Below are 20,209 nucleotides of genomic sequence, written 5' to 3' on the forward strand. Positions count from 1 at the left end.
AAGTTTTTAAGAAACGCAACGCGGAAGTCTTATAACGAAAACACTCCTAAGGACACTAGAACCTGGAGTGCTCTGATACCAACTGTGATACCCCCGAATTTCCGGATGCGGGTTGGCCAGGCCCATGCCCGATAACCCGAGGATATCAAATCAATTAGCAATAAACGAACACAAAATATAATTAAGAAAACAGGAATAAATAAATTGCTGAAAAGAAACTAGAATGATAAACCAAAACTGGAATCCTCAGAATAAAATTTTATAAATAAATAATTAGTCTGATACACCCAACTTCTCTAATTCTAATACAACTTGGGAATCCATCTCTAATGGACCCCTAATAATAATCCAAACTGTAATGGAAGCTACTTAAAGAACATCCAGAGTAAACCATAGAGGAAAGTCCTACGTCGTCGGAAGAGTGAGTAGTAGTCTCCGCTCAGCACGATCAAGTCTAAGTCTGGAACTGACAAGTACCTGAAAAATAAAGGTAAGTCAGGCCCACGAACAAGTTCTAACCTACTACAATCCAAGCAGAGACTCGATACACATATACATTCTAACCAACTCAACAATAACTAAATAGTCCGTAGATATGTATATTCACACTACAGGACTCTCACTGGACTATGGAGAGGGCCTCAACCTGAATAGAAGGCAACATGCGAAAACGCACCCATAGGTGGGCATGAGTACCTAGACCTAATAGGGTACACCTCAACCTCTCATATTCAGCTACGCATCCTACTGCATATACGCACCCCAACCAACGAGCCTGAGACTCAAGCTCATCTCGTGGTACCATAAAAATATATTTAAAATCCATACATATCCATCCACAGGAAATCCAATAAATCGTTCAGCTTATTCAGCTGCACAGACTTATACAAGAGATCCAATAAGTCGTTCAGTTTATTCAACCGCACAGACTTAAATATAAGGAGAATTATGTTTTTATAATTCACACCCTTATTCCAAAATAGGTAGGACTGAGTATTTTGAATTAGTCGGTCCCTAGTATGCCACCGTCCCATACCGGTGCATACAATCCACAAAATCTATATAATTGATAGAATAGGTAAAACCGTTCAGCAATTAAAATCCATAAGGTAGGAATTAGCATTTTGAGCTAAACCATACCTAGTATGTCACCGTCCCATACCGGTGCATACAATCCTCCATATCCGTGTAAATTACAATATATAAATAATAAGCAAGTAATTTACAGTCCTAAACCAAATATTCATACCGTTGCAGAAAAGTAATTAAAATTTCAGCAATTTAAATCCAAGATCTAAACCATGTATTTGCAAGAAACGGTGTAATAATTCAACAACCAGCATCCAGAGCATGCATAGATCAGTTTTAATAAATCAACAACTCTATCATGCATTTAAACCAGTTTTATAATCATGTTATAATCCAAACAATTGCTAAATTAATTTAAGCAATTTAGTTCTTTCCATCCGGTAACAGCGTACTAAGTGTATACTTGTATTCTGTTTCATCTTTTAGCACGGAGCCATACACTATGCCACAAGTCCAATTGGTTATTAAAATACTTCACCATGCATATAAAATAAGTTTAAATAACTTACTAAATCCTATAATAATTACTGAAATTTAATTAAGCAATTTATTTCTCTTCCATCCGTTAACAGCATAGAAAATTCCTTAATTTTATACTGTTTGTCCCATTGACTTAGAGGTCAACTTTAATCAACTTAAGGTCTTAATTACACCCAAAATAAATTTCTTAATACCTCTATGTAGACCCAGACCCATTCAAACAGTTCCCATGCTCCAACAGTTGCAAACAGATCGTAAAAAAAAAAAATTCAGAAAATCCCTATTTGAAAGAGCCTGCTCTAAATTCCAAGAGCAGGCACTTTTTTTGAGCCTGGAGCCGGCTCTAAGAATATAGAGCCGGCTCAATGAGTATGGGAGCCGGCTCCCACATCCATGGAGCCGGCTCTCACCTCCTTTGAGAGCCCCTGTCCCCGTTCTGCTCCGTTCTGACTTTCAGCTTCTCTACTCCTTCAACGGATCATTCCTATCACTCTATTGGTTTTTAAAACTAATCATAGGAGTCTAATTTACACCCAATAGCATCCCATCAGATTGTTATAACAGTAGGAATTTTATACGACATCAAAACAACAATCGACTTAACATGTCTTTATGCTCAAAACTGAAACGAGTTAAGTTCTATATAACAGTTAATCCATAGCTAGCAGTAATTAAAGCTTAGGCATACTTGTTCCTACCACAATTCCATGTTTAAAATGGTGTAACCATCCTTAGTAATCTGCTAGATTAGATTAAAGGCAAATAAACCTCTACATCTCCAAAAACGGTAACCAGATTTGCCTCTAACAATTTATGCAATGTTTTACTATAAACACCAGTGTTTTAATCCAGTTAACCAACCCTTAGAACTTTAATATGGCCTTAGAACATACTTGAAAACCCCAATTATACCTTCTAACAGGATCTGAAATTTCCAAAATCCAACCCTCGTAGCCCAAACGGTCGCCGAAACATCAAAAACTGGAAAAACCTTGAAGGAGCCTGCTCTCTTTTGCTAGGAGCCGGCTCTCCTAGTCTTGGAGCCGGCTCTCCTAGTCTTGGAGCCAGCTCCAAGTCCCCTAAGAGCCTGCTCTTTGTTTCCAAAGAGCCTGCTCTTTAAACTTTGAGTCGTCTCTCTTCCCGTGTGTTCATCGTCTCTACGTCCGGTAAATTTCTGAGGAACTGTCTTTCAATCCTAAGGTTCTTAGAATGTTTAAACTAAGTTTCCACATGTTCCAAAATCTATTGAATTCTTTGTTCAATTACCAAACTCAATTTAATACATGGATTTTGCAACAAGAATTTAATACGAGCAGTTTAAGCATTCTTGAGCATCGATTGTTGCAGCAAATCAAACTTGCAACCTAAATTAATTCTAATGCTTCCCAACATGTTATAGAACTAATTAGAATCCTTACTCATCAGATTACACGAATTAAACAGAAGTTACACAAGGAAGACAATTAAAACAACCAGTACACATATTACAACTACAATCAGTTTTAAAACAACAGAGGTACAAGAAATCTAGTTTAATTTTAATCCTTAATAGTTCCCTGGAGTTGTGTTAGACATGCAAAGAACACGAATCAATGGGATAGAGTTAGGATTAGAACTTGCCTTACACCGACGTCGTCCTAAAGTCTCCGGCCAACCCTCTGTTTCTTCCCTCTCTGTTGCTTCCAAGACTTCTCCCAAATTACTTCTGCCTTTTCTATATCGTGAATACAACCCTCAACCCTAGGCAGAACATCACTGGTATATTTATAGACCACCAATTCTAGGTTCCATTAAACCCTAAATGATTTATCCGGCCCATAGACCAATCTATATTATACCAACGTCGGCTGCATAATTGAAGGTGATAATAACACTAAAACCCTAACCTAATCCTACCATAGTGGAAATTAAATAGAACAAATACAAATTCACAATTTAATTAATTCAAATAATTCATATAAAACAAATACATCCATTTAATTCAAATTGCAAATAATAAATGCAAATCAATAATCAATTATTGTAATTAAACCCATCAACACCTAGCCACGTAAGCACCTCCAACATAATTAAAATAAATACTGAAAACAATAAAATAAATAATAAAATTCCGATTATATTTTTTTTACGTTTTAAGGGTATTACATCCACCATCACCACTGACATCGACTTTCACCACTTCCCATTGCTTTCCACCACCACCACCTCCATCTCCACCGCTTTCCTTTGCCGCAACCACCACCACCACCACTACCGCCATCACCTTTCACCATCGCCACCACTGCCACCGCCTTTCATCATAGCCATCATCTTCCACCACCGCTGCCGCCATAGCCTTTCACCACCGTCATAGCTTTTCTCCACCTTCCACCACCACATCCGCTGCCACCGCTAACGCCTTCCACCGCCACCACCTTCCATCGCCACAGCCTTTTACCACCGCCATTACCTTCAACCACCACCGCCTTCCACCACCACCACCATTACCGCCATCACCCTCCACCACCGCCTTTTACCACCACCACAGCTACTATCATTACTGCCTTTTACCGTCACCACCGCCATCGCCTTTCAACATCATCACCATAATCGCCTTCCACCACCATAACCACCTTCCACCATCACCACCTTCCACCACCAAAGCCTTCCACCTTCCACTGCCACGCCTTTCACCACCTTCAACCATCACCACCACTACCACCACCTTCTACCACCTTTTGCTACCATTGCCATTGCCACCATCGCCACCTCCACCGCCTTCCACCACCACCTCCACTTCCACCTTCACCTTCACCTCTAGTGCCTTCCATCACCACAACAGTCACCTCCATTCGCTTCCACCACCACCACCTACACCGCTATCTTCTTTCACCACCACCATCTACACCACTACCGCTTTCTACCTCCACCACCATTATCACCAACATCCACCACCGCCACTACCACTATTTATTTTTGAGAAATTAAGGAAGAATGTCATTTTATTAATTTAATTTATTTGTTAGTAAGAGGGATATTTTGGATAACTTAATTTGAAATTTATTACATTCTAAATTATGAATTAGTCCAACCAAATACTGGAATGGTTATTATCATTCTATTACTATACATTTCATATTTACAACCAAACAATAAAATGAGAATGGTTATTCCATTCCATTCCCATTCTCATTACATTCCCACTTGCATTCCATTCTATTTCTGCACACCAAATGCAGCGATATAGTTTACTTATTCACCACACATAACCCTCCTATTTAAATCCCTCGTGTATTCATTAACATCTCAAATCAATACAACATCAATATAATATACAATTCATCTCTCTTTTATTTCTAACACAATCTATAAATTTTTGTTTTTTGTAAGGGGAGGAAAAAAACAGGTCTATTTATATATCCCCTTTCTATCTACAAATTTACTGTTTTTCTTTGGTTGATCATCATTGGAAGCAAAAGATTAATGTTTTGTTCCATAAAAATGAAAAAAATTAGACGAAAGAGAGAGAAGAGTGAATAGATGAGATACCTCTATAAAAGAGAATGTGTTGTACTCGGATTCACTCTTTTTGTTCGGTTGAAACCTAGAAACAAAGAAGAGAAGAATTGATTACTTAATTTGTTTAGTAAGAAAGAAAATAAAAGATACTTTTAAAGATGGAAGTTCAAATTATTTGCTAGTGATTGAAAAGGGAACAGTGCGTTTAGATTTAGTAAATGGAGGTTCCGATTATTTGTAATCGGTAGTCAACAATGTAGAGGTAGAAAATAATAGAATAAATCAGAGAAATGTAATGTATAAAATTATAGAATAAATCAGAGAAATATAAAGTACTAGCGGTAATATTTTGGATGGTGAGGGGATCTCCGATGAATCAGTCCTCCAACACTTCGAGTTTGAATATGACATTCTCAAGGTCTAATTCATCATCAGAAATTTTGCATTCTGATTGAAAATCATCAAATTTTGCTTCACTAAGAAGTAAAACAGAAATTCTAACTCATCAAATTTTGCTTCACTAAGAAGTAAAAGAGAAATTCTAACTCATCATTATTATATTTTTTTGAAAGGTCTAATTTGTCATTATTGTCAGAAAATGTCTTGCAACTATCGATGGCCCTTTTTTTTTTTTTTTTTGGAAATGGGAATCTTTCGAATCACGGTAAGCTTAAACTCGAATATTTTTATACCCGGTAAGAATTCAACTTAAAATGTCCGAATTTATCGCTCACCCTTTGAGACCCTTAATGGTATCAAAAAAAAAAATTATTAGACAAAAACTAAGCGTGAAATCTCACGTGGATACCTTCCCTTCCATTCGGTTAATTACTTTTACATACAAAAAGGCTCTCTTGCCTCATTACAGAAGCATTGGTGAATACATTTTTGTCAGTATTTTATTTATTTATTTATTTTTGAACAATTTTGTCGGTTGAAAATTTTGGTGATCCAATTGTATGGAACGTTAGCTAGTTGCATGCTCCTTCAAACATCTCGATGATTTGCCGTCGGAGTTGTTGCCGAAAAATATGAATGCTCTCACCGAATTGTTTTTGACCTATAACCACCATTAAAGGCTAATATGCCGTTATTAATGATTATTAGCTTAGGCAATAGGTTGGGCTTTGCCCCGTTCTGTTTCCCTCAATTGGGCTTGTCTCCATATTTTGGATTGCCTGGCCTATTGGCCCACAATGTACATTCTTTATATATTTATATCAGTTGCTTAAAATTCCAAAAAAAAAAAAAAAAAAAAAACATCACCAGAATCTAAGAACTACTAGTAAATTTAATAATCTTTCACCTTCGTTTTTTTTTTTTTTTTCCCCGAGTAGACTATTAGAACAATTAATCTTAATGCAAAGAATTAAGACACAAAATACATATTAAGAATACAAGGAAAAGGCACATACTAACTTATAGAATTTTTCTTTTCATATATTTTTAAATTTTTTGATTTGAAGCTTATAAAAATAAACCTTATAAAAGAATCTACAATTTTTTTATAAATTAGTACTTACATACTATAAAAATAAATAATTAAAATAAATAAAAATACTTAAATTGTGGAAGATTTTATAGAAATTATATTATTTTCTTTAAATATATTCTTGTCTAGTTAGATTTCCTTTAACTAAAAAAAACTCATAATAAATAGAACTTAATATGTGTTAGGGTTTTATAGAAACTCTTTTAAAAACTCTTTTTATATTAATTAATAAATATTTTTTCATATTAATAATTCTGGTTTGCGATGCACATGATGAAAAGTTATTTTATAATCTTAAGTTCAAATAATTGATTAGTAATTTTGTTGAGTAATTAAAATTTTAAATATTTATAAAGCAAACGTGTTGTCAAAATTAAAATTTAAGAATAAAACCTCAATTTTAAGGGATTGTAATTATTTGTATAATATGTAGATAATTAAAGATTAAATATATAATATTTAAAAACTTATAGACAGGAAAATATATAATATTACAAAACTTATTTGTTTAGTTAATAAATGCTGACATGACATAATTAAACAAACAAAAAAAGATAAAAATAAAATAAAAATAAATCAGCATGATTAATGCAATTCAAAGAATAAAATATAATTAAACAAACACAAAAAAAAATAAAAATAAAAAATAAATCAACATGATTAATGTAATTCAAAGAATAATGAACCTGTAATAAAACAAAGAATTTTGAACCATTATGCGAAATAGATCAATCAAAATAAATTAAGATGTCTTTTTAAAAATAAATGGAGTCATCCAAAAGAAAAATAAATTGACTCATCCAAATAAATTAACATGATTAATGCAATTCAAAGAATAAAACATAATTAAAAAAAAAAAAATCAACATAATTCATGCAATTCAAAGAACAATGTACCTGTAATAAAACAAAAAAATTTGAATCATGCAGTGAAATTGATCAATCAAAATAAATTAAAAACAAAGAATTTTGAACCATCATGCGTGTCCACTTTTGGTATTGCTGCTTTTGGAAAACCATGAGTTATATAGTCGGATCTTGATTTTTCAAATATAAATGTAACTAAGGTATCTCACCATAACATTATAATAAAATATAATACTAATTTTACTATAAAATTATAATATTATAATGGAAATATTTAGATCTATATTTATATTTAGGAAATAGTTAGAAATAGAATAAAACAGAAAAAGTATAGTTGATTTAACCTTGAAGAATTCCGAGCATATATAATAGGAATTATTTTAATTAATAACTTATACGATTTATTTAATTGGTAACTTACTATATTATTTGGAAAATTATTTTATCTATAAATAATTTAAAACATCTAGATTGAATTTCAACTAAATAATTAATTATTTAATTTAAATTGATAATTTATTTAATGATTTCAATCATCTTGACTGAATTTCAATTAAACAATTACGTATTTAATTTTAATTAATAAATTATTTTATTATTTGATAAATTATTTTATTAAATAATTACCTATTTTATTTTAATACGTAACTTTTTATTTTAATTGGTAACTTATTGAATTTATTTTAATTGGTAACTTATTTTATTATTTAGTAAATTATTTTATTATTTTATCTATAAATAATTTGAAACATCTTGATTGATAATTTATTAATTGTCATTTATTTTATTAAGAAGTTTCAAATCATTAAATCAATCTTTCAATTAAACAATTACCTAATTTTAATTGGTAATTTATTTAATTATTTGGAAAGATTTAAATCTATATTTATATTTAGGAAAGAGTTGGAAATATAATAAAATAGAAAAACCAAAGTTATTTTAACCTTAGAAATTCCGAGCATAAACGGATTTATTTTAATTGGTAACTTATTTTATTATTTTATCTATAAATGATTTGAAATATCTTGATTGAATTTCAATTAAGCAATTACCTATATAATTTTAATTGGTAATTTATTAATGATTTGAAACATTTTGATTGAATTTCAATTAAAACAATTTCCTATTTAATTTTAATTGGTAAGTTATTTTATTGTTTGATAAAATATTTTATTAAATAATTACCTATATTTTTTTAATACGTAACTTCTTTATTTTATTTGGTAACTTATAGGATTTATTTTAATTTGTAACTTATTTTATTATTTGGTAATTATTTTATTATTTTGTCTATAAATGATTTAAAATATCTTGATTGAATTTTAATTAAACAATTACCTATTTAATTTTAATGATTTGAAATATCTTGATTGAATTTTTAATTAAAAAATTACATATTTAATTTTAATCGTTATTGATTTTATTATTTAGTAAATTATTTTATTAAATAATTATCTATTTTATTTTAATACATAACTTATTTTAGTTGTTTTAATAATGATTTGAAACATCTTGATTGAATTTCAATTAAACGATTACCCATTTAATTTAATTTTTAACTTATTTTATTATTTGGTAAATTAGGTTTTTTATTTTATCTATAAATGATTTGAAACATCTTGATTCAATTTCAATTAAACAATTACCTATTTAATTTTAATTGGTAATTTATTTTATTATTTGATAAATTATTTTATTAAATAATTGCCTTTTTATTTTAATTCATTTTACAAAGAATTTTGAAGAGAAAACTATACTTAAGTAGATTTAGGAGCCTTAAATAACAAATTTGGTTTATTTTTAAAGTTAATTTTTCAATTTAGTTGAATTAGGTAAAATAATTACATATGCATAAATAACTATTATTTATATCCAAAATACCCTCCAAACTCTTATTTCAAAATACCAAAATATCCTTTCTAAATAAAATAATTCTTTCATTAATAAAATTTAGACAAAAAAAAGATTTTTGAGTTGACTTTTAACTTGACATTTTTGCATATGGTGTAAGTATATATTACCAAAATATATAAATCAAATAAAAAACACCATGTATATATATATATATATATATATTGTGCAAAAAACTTTAACAATATGTCCTAATCTATACTAGTTCAAATCTGTAAATGTCAATTTAGAAATATACAAAAAATTTAGTGAAAATTCATTATGTAGTGAATTTTTTATTTCGGTAAGTGGAAATTCATCAAATATATATATCTATGTATATATGTATGTATGTATGTATAGTTTTAACCATATCTCTTAATTCATACCAATATAAACCTCTAAATGTGAAATGTATGTATGTATAATTTTAACCATATCTCTTAATTCATACCAATATAAACCTCCAAATGTAAAAATTTTCCTATGAATATATATATATATACATATCTACACATACAGTACACACGCACGGTAAGGGGAGATCATGAAAAAACTAAATGGTTGCTTCAGTAAATGGTATAGCGGCAATCGTTTTTTTTTATTTTATTTATAAAACAAGTGCAATTAATTGAGTCGGGGAACAGATCATCTCCAAAGAAAGTTCTCTCCAAGCATATACAAGTATTAATCCTACGATTATTAATGTGCCACATCAACAACTTATTTCACTACTTAATACACTACGACACTTTCTTACTATTCTGAGACTTTCTTTTTCTATTCATAAATTCTAGGAAATTAGTATTGCCCAAATTTGATATTTCTACATAAACCCTTAAAATAATTTTCTTACCGTTCTTAAACTTTCTTTTTCAATTTTCTCTACTATCAACAATCTTTGATTTTTACAATAGAAGATTTTCAAGATTAATCAAACATATATTTTTATTCACAAATTTTTTAAAACATAGTATTGCTCAAATTTGAGATTTCTACATAAACCCTTAAAATAATTTTCTTACCCTGAAACTTTCTTTTTCGATTTTCTCTACCATCAACAATCTTTGAATGTTACAATTGAAGATTTGCAAGATTAATCAAACTTATATTTCTATTCACAAGTTCTAGAAAAATTGGTATTGTTCAAATTTGAGATTTTTACATAAACCCTTAAAATAATTCCAATTTCCAAAAATCCATGCTATGTGAGATTGATAGAAGGATTGACGAAAGAAACTTATCCCTAATAGGAAAGTTGGTTGGAAAAGTGTAAGGCTTGATGTGCTTTAATTCAAACGTATTCAGTAGTGAAATAAGTTATTGATGTGGCGTCTTAATAGCCGTAGGATTAATACCTGTAGATGCTTGGAGAGAACTTTTATGGGAGATGATCTGTTCCCAGGGCATAATAGGAACTTTTATGCTTGGAATTCTTCATTTATATAGTGTGTATATATGAAAGTTGCAACGGGCCAGTGGCCTAGCGGTATCAGCCTATTTTCTCCCAAGGGAGGGATTCAAGTCTCAGAAGAGATGTATGAGTACCAACTAAAAAAATTAAGAGAAAGATCTTATTTTCTTAAAATTTTCAAATAAATAAATTATTTAAAGAAAATACTTGATTTTAGGAGAATAATTTTTATTATTTTGGAATAAGTGTTTGGAGGGTATTTTGGACCTAAACAATAGTTATTGATGCATATGTAATTATTTTACTTAATTTAACTAAAGTGAAAAATGAACTCTTAAAATAGACCATTTTCTTATTTAAGGCTCCTAACTCTATGTAAATATAGTTTTCCCAATTTTGGAACCATCATGTGTTATATCGTCCTCGGATCTCAATTTTTCATACATAGATTTAGATCTATATTTATATTTAGGAAATAGTTATAAATAAAATAAAATTAAAAAAGTAAAGTTGTTTTAAACTTGAAGAATTCCGAACATAATAGGAATTATTTTAATAAACAATTACCTATTTAATTTTAATTAGTAATTTATTTTATTATTTGGTAAATTATTTTATTAAATAATTGCTTATTTTATTTTACTTTTAGAAATTCTTTTATTTTAATTCATTTTATATCAATTAATAAATATTTTTTTCTTGGAGAATTCCTAGCATAATAGGAATTATTTTAATAAATAATTACCTATTTAATTTTAATTGGCAATTTATTTTATTATTTGGTAAATTATTTCATTTAATAATTGCCTATTTTATTTTAATTCATTTTATTTATAGAAACTCTTTTATTTTAATTCATTTTGTATCAATTGAAATTTTAAAATACTAAAATTCTTTACACTTTTAATAATAGTCTAGATATAAATATAGATGTATAAGATTTGAAATAAATAATAAATAAATAAAATGGATATTAAAAAGTCACACCTTGGATGCTATTCCCAATATTAATTTACATGATCAAAATACTTTAAAGGAAAGCCAAGCACTAAATAACCCAAGAACATAGAGAATTCAAGTTTCATCTGCAGTTTAAATCTCTGATTGCTTTGTCCGCCAGACTTATGGTCAAAGTGCAACTCATTTCCGTGGACTTCTTCTTCTTCATCACCTTCATCAACTCCACCTTGCCTTTCAATTCCGATTGGCTAGTCAGCTGCAAAACCCCGGAATTGAAATCGTCACCTAACCCCGAATTGCTTGGTAAATTGGTCGTTGTCAGGTCCACCACAACATTGAATTTCTTGGTGGATCGAGCTCTAGCGCGTGCCTTAGAAACAAAGGCACTCCCAACTTGTGTACCCTTATAGAAGAAGTAAATGGTGCTGTTGTCGAATTTGTAGTGACCAAAGTTGGTATTTTTTACACCAAGTTCAGCATTCATCTTCATGTCAAATGAAGGAGCACTAGTTGTCGTCACAACATTAAAGCTCTCAAATGTAGCAGACCTAACGCGGAACTTGGGAGTTTTGATTTTCATGACGGTGAGTGCAAAGACCAATATAATACCGATTTGGAATACAGCAAAGGCAACAACATAAGCCAAACATTTCATGCGTTTCTTGCGAAGCTCTTTGGACGGCACTGTGCCTGCCTCTTTGGACAGCACTGTGCCTGCCTCTTCGTCTTCGTCGTGCTTGGCTTGAGTGTTGGTTGATACAGGCAAGGGATAGACCTGTTGATCCTTCTCTGCCATTGATGGGTTTTAGATATATACAGTAAGCTAAAAGGGGAATTCTTATAGAGATACCACCTTTGTAATATTGGTAGATCTGTGAAGGATTGAAGGAGCTGATGTTGTGAAGTGTTGTGAGTAATGATGAGCCATATTTATAAAGAGGGGTATGGTTTTATACGAGACACCTTCCTCGAATATGTGTTGAGAACATTGCGTAGACGCGTACCATAAAACACAGCCGTTGGAGATCACGTGTACCTTTTTTAGATGCTGTCAATTTTAAGTAACGCGTTTGTATGACTCAATAGAAGCTTCTGATATAGCCGTTAAAAAAAATGCTGATCATCTTCACCTTGTTTTTAGGAGATTATATCGTGTGACTATGGGAATTTAAGAAATTCTCGATGCCATAAGAAATGTAGAAAGGATAAGTAGGGAAAAAAAAAGTAAAAAAAAAAATTATTTTTAAAGAAAAAAGGCTCAAAGATTAATAATTCTACAGTATTTATCGTGGAATAGTGAGTTAATTTAGGGAAGGATCTAAGGTAAAGCATTTTTCTTGAAATTTTGATATAGGACAATTTTTAGCTTATGTTTACTATTCAATAATAAAAAATAAAAAAGTGGGTGGTTTGCTTCTAAAAAGTTGAGTTGGGCTTGGTGTTATGGTAACAAGGCCAAGAAACGAGTCTAGTGATTCTAGGCAATGATAATTTGTGTGGATGTAACGGAGAAACACACACGTGATACAATTTAAAAGTAAAAATTTAGGCATAGAAAACACCGGTAACCAAATACACGGGATGGATTATAATTTAGTTGGAAGCCAAACGGATTTTATACGGTGGTTTTCCTTACAAAACATGTGATGGAAGACCATTAAAAATATAAATTGAGATAAAAAAAAAAAAAAATTAAAAAAAAAAAATGCTTCAAACCAGTTTTTGTTGCTATGGACATGAAGGGTTGAAAGAATATTGATGGTAGTTCTTTGTAGGATTGATGAGATTATTTTACGTAAGCCGAGAATGCTGAGATCAGTATCTAAGTAGGGATCCAAGTAACACAAAGGATTCTCTTGAGTCAGAGATTAAGATAGGGAAGATAGTAATTGAAACCCAAGTAACTCGAGCTCGGTAGTGGTAGTAGTTGGTTGTTAAAGTCTTTAAAATCTACCTTAAAGTTAATGCCCCTATTTATAATGTCCATCCCCCTGGTCAATGCCCGCTAGTCACAGGGGCAAGCTCTCTTTTGCTTGTGGGTTTGAGGACCTTTCCCCCTAATGGATGGGACGTTGGCAAGTGGCCCAAGGCACTTTGCCCCCATGTCCGAAGGGGTAATGGCGTTCTATTTTTAATGCAGGTCTTATCAAATGTCTTTCTCACATTTAATGCACTCTTCTGTTATACTTAGAGCTTGACTTTGGGTATCGAATATCCTCTCCCCATGCATTGGCCCCGAACTGAGGCGATTCCTTGGATCCCAGCCACCTGTCCACATTTGCTTAGACTCCCGAATCTGGAGATAGGGAAAGGAGGCCCCTCGGGGTTTCGCCTTCTGGGTCCCACGAGGCTCCATCCCGGCCCTATACCTCAAGGCTTCTTCAGTTCAGGGGGCTCGAGGTGAGGGCCTAAAATATCCGTGGTTCCGTTTGAAGGAGGGAACCTTAAAAAGGATAAAGGAGGAATGACCCATCCGATTGGAGAGGGGTACCTCCACAGAGGAGCGAAGGGTGGCGACCCCTTCCTCGTTCAGTAAATTTAGTTATAGGATAAGTAGCTCGAGGTTACTTGGTCCTTTCAGAGACACGCTAGATAGATACCGGCCAGGTGTGTCCTTTTCTCAGAAATAATGCCACACGAGTAGGTGTCGTGGCACCTCTATCAACAAAGAACAAATACAAGTGCATCTTAGTGATCTAGGTGACCGTATCGTGACTATATGCGACTATTTTTGCATTTTACAACACCATTTTGCTATAATGTATGGGGACAAATGATACTTAAGGTAACACCACAACTATTAAGATAATCCTTGAAGGCATCTCATGTGACTTTAAGGGTTCTATTACTTTGAAAAGAGGTTTTCATCTTGAGTTTTAAAACGTCGAAAACAATGTAAAGCATTATATTTAACACATAATATAGTTAGATCATTTTTGTCAGAATTTTACCAAAAACATGTAAGCCCTCAAATGTTGGATTCAGAGAGAGATTGTCTATAAGAATTTGAAAATCTAAATTCCTTATTGTTAATTAACTGATATATTTTGCATAGTTTATTGATAATAAGAAAGTCTTGTCAAAAATCCATGGGAGGTTGAGATGTTAAAGAAATATATGCATGAGTACCACATGGTGGAGGTGTTTGTGTGCTTGAACTATAGCATTGTAATTGTTCATGTGCTATTGGAGAAATCTAAGAACTTGGGGTTTGTTAAAAGCACATTGGAATCATTATTATATTTTTAACAACTTACTTGCTGAATGACCATTCTTGTGATATATTTCACATTTCACATATCTTCAATTTCTATCATGTTAGGTGTTAAATGTATGAATAAATATTGTATTGCATTGAATGTAGAGTATAGAGTACATAAATGTCCTATATATAAGAGAGGATTTTGGGGTAGCTAAGTGATGATCAAGTCATCTATACAAGGTGTGCAAGAAACCCTAGGTGGTAAGTAAGGGATATTATAGTGATATATAATCTAACACCCTTTAAACTCAAGGTGAGTGTGAAACCAACTAGAGTTTGGAGACAAAATAGCTAACGTGGCACTACTACTGGCAGCACTACTAACTATATTTGATATGGCAACCGCACTGCTGCTGAGGTGGCACTATTGTTAATTGTCCTCAGGTGACGGGGAATGGTGGTCTCTAAAGAGGCTTAATTTGTCAACCGTGTGAGATATTAATTTTGTAATTGACAAATTTTGGTGTCAAAATGTGTTCTTAATTTGTCAAGTGATCTAGATATTAATTTTATAATTGGCAAATTATGGTGTCAAAACATGTAAGATTGAGTTGTAATTTTTATTTTTAAGTCTCAAAACGGAAGTGGAACAACACGTGGAATCAACATGAGTTCGATTTTGATTTGGTTGAGAACATTACGTTAGAGAACGTAAATATGTTGGTGAGGACCCATTGTCTTGTCATTGGTGACTTTTGATGTTTTATTTAGGCACCAGTTCCGACCCATGGAACTGGTTGCATGTTGGATACAAAATACTATTGTTTGTAAAAAAACTCACTACCGCCGTGGAATCGGTTCCACCCATGGAACCGGTTGCTTTTGCAAAAAACGTGTTTGGCTATAAATCTAACTGATCAAGTGGAACCGGTTCCGCCGCATGGAATTGGTTGCACTCTTGCAGACTCAAATAGAAAGTTGAATCCTTTTTAGTTTTGGTTTATGTTTTTGGCTAGATTTTTGCAAGACATATCATGCACGAAATTGACTTGTTTTTCAAGTATTTTTAGGTTTTTCAACAATATATATAATCTCACTTTTACTCTAAATTAAGGTGGTTTTTGGGAACTTAACTTTTCAACTATTTTGAGAAAGCCTTAAGAGATATTTTTATTCAGAGAATCAATTTAATTTAATTTATTTTTTTTGAGATTACACACATAAATACAATAGTGGTTTAGGGTGATGTTCTCTATCTGATTGGAATTGGAGCATAATTGAAGATTCAACTTTTTCGAGAAGCGTGATTTGTTTTCCTTCACAAAAATTCAGATTTGAAGAAAAATGGGGTTTTGATCACACTTTGATGGAGTCAGAGCATTCGTGGAGTGTTCATGATCTACCAGTAATCCTTCCACAAGGTTCAAGGAGTAAGTCTGAAGTCGTGAGTTGTTGGACGAGAGGCCGCAAAGTCGGTGGCATTTAGTGAGTTAAGTCTTGGTAAAGTGAAGGGGTTTGAACTTGAGCCAAAGTGAGATGTACTTTGCTTTATACATAGTGGACTAATTCCCCTGAGATAATGTGAAAGTCTTCAAGTTTTTTCCAATTTGTTTTCCTCGTTAAAATCCTGGTGTCATCTTTCAAACTGTACTTTACTTGCTTTACTTTACCGCATTTATTTTTGTGATTATGGATGTGCAATTGGTCATATTTGTGGGTAAATTAATCAATCACAAAAATTAGGCAAGTTGACCTATTCACCCCCCTCTAGGTTATTTAAAGAATTAATCACAACTTAATTAACTGATAGCTTATGCACCGTGTAACTCCCAAACTGTGGTGGGACTCCCACCGGAGATGGTAGTGTTGTCCACCCTCCAGAAATGTGAATGGATGTTATGATGGGACCGAATATAGTGGAACTTCCTTGCGGCGTGTACGGGAGCTTAAGTTTGAAGGTGGACCACCAACGAGAATGGGTTGACGATGTCATCCCTGGTAGTGATTACAATAATTGACAGGTTCTGATACCATGTTAAATATATGAATGAATATTGCATCACATTGAATGAAGAGTACAGAATATATAAGAGAAGATTTGAGGGTAGGTGAGTGATGATCAAGTTATCTAAACATCATAACTAGGTATGTGCAGGTGTGTAAGAAACCCTAGGTGGTAGGTAACGGATAATATAGTGATATATAATTTAACATTAGGAAAATATATGAATTCATTATTAAATGAATGAGGTAAAAAGGATTATTGAGAAGCGGTCGATTTCTTGCAGAATATATGATTTGTATTTGGCTATGTCGTTAGTTCACTCAAACCCAACGTGGTTGTGATTATAAAAATGTGTAGCTACTTTCAGAAGAAAATATTGGGTCCCATTGACCAGTGTGTAATTCATCAAAAGTGAATTTCGAAAATCATTCGGTGCAACCGATTCCGATTTAACGCGACCGGTTCCATGAAGATAGTTTTCAAATATTTCGAAACCAAGTTTTGGAAAGAAAAAAAGAGAAGAAGACCACAACCGGTTGCATAAAACATGACCGGTTCCAGTGTGGCAGTGCACTTATTGAAAAATAGAACTTAACCCAATACCAAAACTCACCGAAGATGAAAAATAAAGTGTCTTCGCCAATATATCTTCTCTAACATAATGTTCTCATACGAATCAAAGTTGAAAGCATATTGATTGCACTTGTTGTTCCGCTTTTAGCATTGAGATTCAAAGTAAAACAAAAATTACAACTCCATCGGACACGTTTTGACACTAAAATTTACCAATTACAAAATTAATATCTCACATGAATACGATAAAGTGATAAGATTGTTACTAGTAATAAACAAGATCCCATGTTAAATATATAAATCAATATTATATTGAAAGTTCCTAAATATAGGAGATCATTTGGAGATAGGTGAATGATAATAAAATCATTTATACATGGTAACTAGGAAAGTACATGTGTGTAAGAAACCTTAAATAATAGATAAGAGATATCATATATAATGATATATAATCTTAACATTAGGAAAAAAGAGAAATTCATTGTTAAATGAATGAGGTAAAAATGATAATCGAGAAGTGGTCAATTTCTTTCATGTCCATGCTTTGTATTTGGCTACGTCGTTAGTTCTGTCAAACTTCAGCATGGTTGCGATTATAACAATGTGTAGTTGCTTTAGAAGAAAAGACTTGGTCTCAATGAGAGGTAGGGACCTAGTGGATAGTGTCGGTGGGGGTGCGCAATTTCCTCCACTGGTTTTTTTTTTTTTTTTTTAGTATTATATACCTAAATATTATATGTTCCTCTTTAAAATTATAAAAAAAATTGAATTTTGTTCTCTCGTCCGTCCCCAATCCTTTGATACTGACGCACCTGGAGTGTAATAAAGTCTTATATACCTAAATATTATATGTTCCTCTTTAAAATTATAAAAAAAATAAATAATTTTGTCCTCTCGTCCGTCCCCAATCCTTTGATACTGACGCACCTGGAGTGTAATAAAGTCTTAGATGGAGCCATGTTTATATTCACCAAATTTAACTGGTTGTGACTCATCATTTTTTTTCCCTTTATCATTTTTTTTTTGCCCTTTTTACTCGCCATCTAGTGCTCACAAACCAAACAGAGTCAAAAAGATATTAGGCTTTCAATCTTTCTAAGAGAGTGGGGACACAAATTTGTATAAAGAATTAGATATAAGATATGAAAAAGAATAAATAAATAAATTGAATATTGAAAAAGTTACACCTTGGGAACTATACCCAATAATATTATACATGATCACAATAGTTTCAAGGAAAGCCAAGCACTAAATAACCCAAGAACATACGGTCTAGAAAAGAAAAGAAAAAAAAAAAAAAAAGTTTCATTTGCAATTTAAATCTCTAGTAGCCTTGTCCGCCAAACTTATGATCAAAGTGCAACTCATTTTCGTGGACTTTTTCTTTTTCATCACCTTCATCAACTCCACCTTGCCTTTCAATTCCGATTGGCTAGTCAGCTGCAAAACCCCAGAATTGAAATCATTACCTAACCCCAAATTGCTTGGTACATTGGTTGAAGTCAGGTCCACCACAACATTGAATTTCTTGGTGGATCGAGCTCTCGCGCGAGCATTAGAAAAAGAGGCACTCCCAACTTCTGTACCCTTATAGAAGAAGTAAATGGTGCTGTTGTCGAATTTGTAGTGACCAAAGTTGGTATTTTTGACACCAAGTTCAGCATTCATCTTCATGTCAAATGAAGGAGCACTAGTTGTCGTCACAACATTAAAGCTCTCAAATGTAGCAGACCTAACGCGGAACTTGGGAGTTTTGATTTTCAGGACGGTGAGTGCAAAGAGCAATATAATACCGGTTTGGAACACGGCAAAGGCAGCAACATAAGCCAAACATTTCATGCGTTTCTTGCGACGAAGCTCTTTGGACAGCACTGTGACGGCCTGTTCGTCGTGCTTGGCCTGAGTGTTGGTTGATATCGGCAAGGGATAGACCTGTTGATCCTTCTCAGCCATTGATGGGTGGTAGATATACTAAGCAAAAAAGGGAATTCTTATAGAGATACCTTTGAAATATTGCTAGATCTGTGAAGGATTGAAGGAGCTGTCGAGCTGATGTTGTGAAGTATTGTGAGTACTGATGAGCCATATATATAGAGAGGGGTATGGTGTTTTTATACGAGACACCTTCATCGAAGATGTGTCTAGTGAGAACATTGCGGAGACGCGTACCATAAAACAGAGCCATTGGAGTTGAGTCTTATTAGATCAGGTTTACCCGTTTTAGATGCTGTCAGTTGTAAGTAACACGTTTGTATGACATGTGACAATTGACTCAATAGAAGCTTCTGATACTAGCCGTTAAAAAAAATGCTGGTGTCGAGACCCTCTTCACCTTGAATCAGCAATACAAAACCTTGAATACATTTTGTGACATGTTTGGAACCAATAGAGTATTAAAATAAAATTTTGATTTGTTGGGTTTGAACCTTTTGACGGAGAGAGGAAGAAGGCGTGAGTCTCACAGAGACACGTGATTCATTCCAATTTTTTTTTTGATTTAACCCATAAAAAATAGTAAATGCCCATGTTTAATTTAAAAAAAATTTGAACAAGCATTTTAAATTTTATTGAGCCACATAGTTAGGAGAGTTGAGTTTGTTCTCTTAGAGGAGGACTCAAATATTGTCTTTATTTTAAAAAAATAAAAATAAATGAATGATCAATAATTCTATAGTGGGAATAGTGAATTAATTTAGGCAAACATTAAGCTAAATTATACTTCTTGAAATCTTGATATATA

At 32.5% G+C, this 20,209-nt stretch overlaps 2 protein-coding genes across 2 annotated transcripts; both read right to left on the bottom strand.

The window, feature by feature from the left end:
• Positions 1–11,660: 11,660 nt before the first annotated feature.
• LOC132268645 (late embryogenesis abundant protein At1g64065-like) lies at positions 11,661–12,598 on the bottom strand. The gene has a single exon (XM_059769463.1). It carries the CDS (start codon positions 12,483–12,485, stop codon positions 11,811–11,813), a length of 675 nt encoding a protein of 224 aa, XP_059625446.1. The 5' UTR covers positions 12,486–12,598; the 3' UTR covers positions 11,661–11,810.
• A 6,014-nt stretch (positions 12,599–18,612) lies between these two features.
• Positions 18,613–19,611, bottom strand: LOC132268646 (late embryogenesis abundant protein At1g64065-like). The gene has a single exon (XM_059769464.1). It carries the CDS (start codon positions 19,420–19,422, stop codon positions 18,775–18,777), a length of 648 nt encoding a protein of 215 aa, XP_059625447.1. The 5' UTR covers positions 19,423–19,611; the 3' UTR covers positions 18,613–18,774.
• Positions 19,612–20,209: the final 598 nt, after the last annotated feature.

Source organism: Cornus florida, unplaced genomic scaffold, assembly GCF_030987335.1.
Source record: "Cornus florida cultivar Cherokee Brave unplaced genomic scaffold, ASM3098733v1 CherokeeBrave_3.0.0_Hap2_Chr08, whole genome shotgun sequence".
Lineage (NCBI taxonomy): Eukaryota > Viridiplantae > Streptophyta > Magnoliopsida > Cornales > Cornaceae > Cornus > Cornus florida.